Genomic DNA, 4,007 nt, shown 5'->3' with positions numbered 1-4,007 from the left:
AGAGAAAGAGAAAGAGAAAGAGAAAGAGAAAGAGAAAGAGAAAGAGAAAGAGAAAGAGAAAGAGAAAGAGAAAGAGAAAGAGAAAGAGAAAATTATTTAAGGCATTCTAAAAGACAAGAGTTGTAATAAGTGTTCACAGAAACCCATAAGAAAATAATTACGTTTTCATGGAGTAAATGAAAGGAAAAAATGAAGAGATGGTTAATAGGGGAGAGATCTAACAGATTCATAAACACAGAAAAAGCTTTTAGTTATTCATCAGCCATGAAAAGGAGGAACCACGATGTCCCTCTTGCCCTCCTCTGTGGTCAGACACCTTTCTAAGCATACAGTTTATGGAAAGCAGGCATTCTGACACTGGCTGTGGGCAAGGTGCATAGCAATTCCAGCTTTTGATGAAGCACTCTGTGAGCAAGGAGGTCATTTTTTCTCTAGGCTTAATCTGGACCTTTCAATCATCTTCTCTTCACAATTTTCTTCAAAACAATGAGGGCTCAGTGCCTTCTGGGAAAAAGGAAGCAAAAAGTTTTAAGGAAACTGCCTGGGAATTTCTGTGTCTTTGACTTGATAATTATAGTTATTTTAACTGGCCCTCAGCTTCCCAGGACCTTCATTCACTACTGAGTGCCAGGAGAAATTAATTGGACCAAACAGTTTGGAAAGACCCCTTGTTACAACAGGGCATCACGCTGCTGGATTGACAAGAAAAACTGAAACAGACAACGAGACTCAATACCTGTTCTTGATGTGCTGGGGGGACCCAAGACACCTAAAGCTGCCATCCACCATTATGGCCAGCCGAGTACACAGAGCCTCGCACTCTTCCATGCTGTGAGGAAATAAACAAGTAGAAATGAGCTCTGTCCTAAAGGTGTGAACCTTTTTCAAGTTTCAAACATAAAAGAAGACACGAAACTAGCATTGGCCCAAATTATGGAACTTTTACTATATAACACTCATGAAAATGAAATAATGTGTTTTTAAAATTGCTAAGGTTTTATTTAAGTGGCCAATTATATCAGGGAATTATTAGCATGTCTATGTGCCTGGAAGAATAATCAGTAATAAAAAATGCAGGAGAGAACTATTTACAATCCTCCAAACTATGAAATACATGTGTAAGAGATGTTAACAAGCATGTGGTTTCTTTAAAAAGAGAATTATGTAATTTCATTGACAAGCACACATGAAATCTTGAGTTAATGGAATCAATAACAAGGGAAAGAATGAATATTTCAAAAATGGGAAACATAATCTGAAAATGAATAAAATATGGGTCCCCTTATTTGTTATCAAACACAAAGGGGTCAACTTGGGAACCATATGCAGATAAACAACAAAATGGAATTGTCAGTTCTATGTACATATTTGTGCAGACATATACATAATATGTGTGTCAGTAATAATCAAAGAAAAAGAAGCTATCAATTTGAGAGTCACACGGTCACATGAGAGGGTCTGAAGGACGGCTATGTGGGAATGGCCAGAGGGAGGAGAGGGAAGGTGGATAGTGAAGCTGTTCTATTTTACTAAAATAATGTATAAAAATTTGAAAGAATATATTTCATTGAAGTAGGACCTATAATTTTAAAAAAGTTTTATATTTTAATAGCATGTAAAATATGATATAAAATACTAGAAATAAACTTTTACTTTGTAACTATAATTTATTAAAATTATAAAATTATTTTAATATTAGTGTAGCATTATAAAGATTTATAATTCATAACTATTATAACTATGAGTTATAAATTATAATATGCAGATGTAATTTGATACAAATCAAGATGTAATCACCCCCATGAAAGTGAAAACTTAACTTGGAATTACTTAGAGAAAGGAAACTGAAAAAAGTTATGAGGGAAGATTGTGCTGTAATAGTCTGTTACAAAGATGGAGCACACTAAATTCATACCAGTGAAATGGCATTAGAACAAAAAAGGCTCAAGCATATGATAGGTAGTAGAAATTTGGAAGTGATTAATGTATGGGGATGCACTTTCTAAACATAACAATGTAGAAGAAATTCTGGAGGAGACAGAAGGTGTATGTACTTGGCAATTCAAAATCCCAGTCTTCTAACAAGAGTGTCAGATCCCAATGAACTAGCATTTAAAAGACACTGGAGAATATTCATTCTTGAATGCGATGTCTACATCACACCCACTTGCCCAAGGTTTGGGAATCATTGTAGGGATGAGGTCAAAGCCAGAGGTTGTTGGTGTCTTGACAGAAACAGCATCTTCTAGACAAAAAAGGGCAGATGCACATATCAACTCACAGTGATTACAGCAGCATGCAGAAAACCTGCAAAAGCCTAAGCCAGACAAAATCCCAGCAAGGAGGGGATAAAGTGGTCATTAAGTCCTACTCCTAGTCAATAGGTATCCTTCAATGATGTAACCTGAGTAAGTCAACTATGCTCCAGTGGGTAGCCAGACTCCCGCAAACAATATAAACAGAATAAACCAGACTTTTTGGATTAAACAGAATTGATGACACAATGTTGGACAGGTAAGGAAGGTGAAGGGGTATCTGGGATAATAATACCCATCATCTGGAATTCTCAAAGAATTAAGAAAGTTAAAATCTAATTTAGTACACTAAATAGTTAGTAAACAAAAAATAAATCAACAGACCATGAGCTATTCAATGCCAAGTTCTGTATTGTAAAACAGGTGTCCTTTCCCTTTTAGTCCATTTCAAATGAAAAAAAAAATGAGTTGTCAAATCAATAAAGTGTGTAGTTGATTACAGATATTTCCTTCAAAAATTCAAAATGGGTCATCTCATATGTAGACAGTGGAATAAAAATGCCATACATCTTGAAAATTATATTTGGCAATGATTCATATTCTAGGAACTGGGAAATGAGAACTGTGAGTTACATAACCACTTATTTATGATACCTCTAGTGAGGACAGCTGCTGGGAGCCTGAGGACATCCCTGCCCTATAGAGACCTCAACTCGGGTCTGCTCTTTCCTTGACTACTCCACAGGAAGGAATTTCAGGTGAATCAGGGTGAAGTGAAATAGAAAGTTTATTAAGAACACAGGGAGGTACACAGAAAAAGCTGTTCACACTGAAGACCTCACAGGCTTCTCTAGAGAGTCCTGCTTAAGCATCTCACACTTTCACGTGTTTCTCTGGCTTTTAAAGCTGCACTACTCAACAGTCATTTATAAAAGTCTACCACTGTAAGCAAAGCTTAAAAATTAATCCAAGTTTGACTTTAACATTTGTTTAACAGGTTTCTGATCATGTTGTGGGAAGAATACCAAGTCATTCTTGTATTACTTTCTTAAACGTACTCTGGACAAACAGATGTCCACGTCATTGTTAGCATGAGTTCCAACCTTGAAGTGAATGCCTTAGCAGGTCTAAGTGGACTGTATCACATGTTGAACACATGAACTACATAGCATATTGGTCCAACTAAACCTGAGCCTGAAGCTCAGGGCAAAGAATTTTTTTTTAATAGAAAGAAGACAATAGATAGCCTGAAAATGGTAACAGTAAAACCAACCATGGGCCATTTACTTAACAACAAAGTAAGCATGAACTTTCCTGCCTAGATGGTCATCCTGCCTGGTACAGATATGTGGTGAGCTGAGACTGGGATTTAAAGCATCATACTGGAACTTTGGTGTCAGCATTGGGTGTATGAGGAGAAAGCTAAATGTCCTTCTTACTCTCCATTTTCTGGCCCATGTTTTCCCAAGATGCTGTGTGTTAAGGAATATATAGAGGAAAACATTGCATAAAAATCACAGAATTGGCAGGACGTGGTGTCGCACGCCTTTAATCCCAGCACTTGGGAGGCAGAGGCAGGTGGATTTCTGAGTTCCAGGACAGCCTGGTCTACAAAGTGAGTTCCAGGACAGCCGGGGTTATACAGAGAAACCCTGTCTCAAAAAAGAAAAAGAAAAAAAAAAGAATAGAAAAGAAAAGAAAAGAAGAGAAGAGAAGAGAAGAGAGGAGAGGAGAGGAGAGGAGAGGAGAGGA

The 4,007-nt window shown here is 37.0% G+C and overlaps 1 protein-coding gene across 1 annotated transcript in view; it reads right to left on the bottom strand.

Annotated features, from left to right (window-relative positions):
* The window catches only part of Abca13 (ATP binding cassette subfamily A member 13), a 471,059-nt gene that overhangs the window by 45,292 nt on the left and 421,760 nt on the right, over positions 1 to 4,007 (bottom strand). The window contains exon 59 of the mRNA XM_021177120.1: positions 737 to 829. Coding sequence (XP_021032779.1) covers positions 737 to 829 — 93 coding nt within the window. The remainder of the gene's footprint in view (positions 1 to 736; positions 830 to 4,007) is intronic.

Source organism: Mus caroli, chromosome 11 (assembly GCF_900094665.2).
Source record: "Mus caroli chromosome 11, CAROLI_EIJ_v1.1, whole genome shotgun sequence".
NCBI lineage: Eukaryota > Metazoa > Chordata > Mammalia > Rodentia > Muridae > Mus > Mus caroli.
This window is presented reverse-complemented; position numbering and strand designations above follow the sequence as displayed.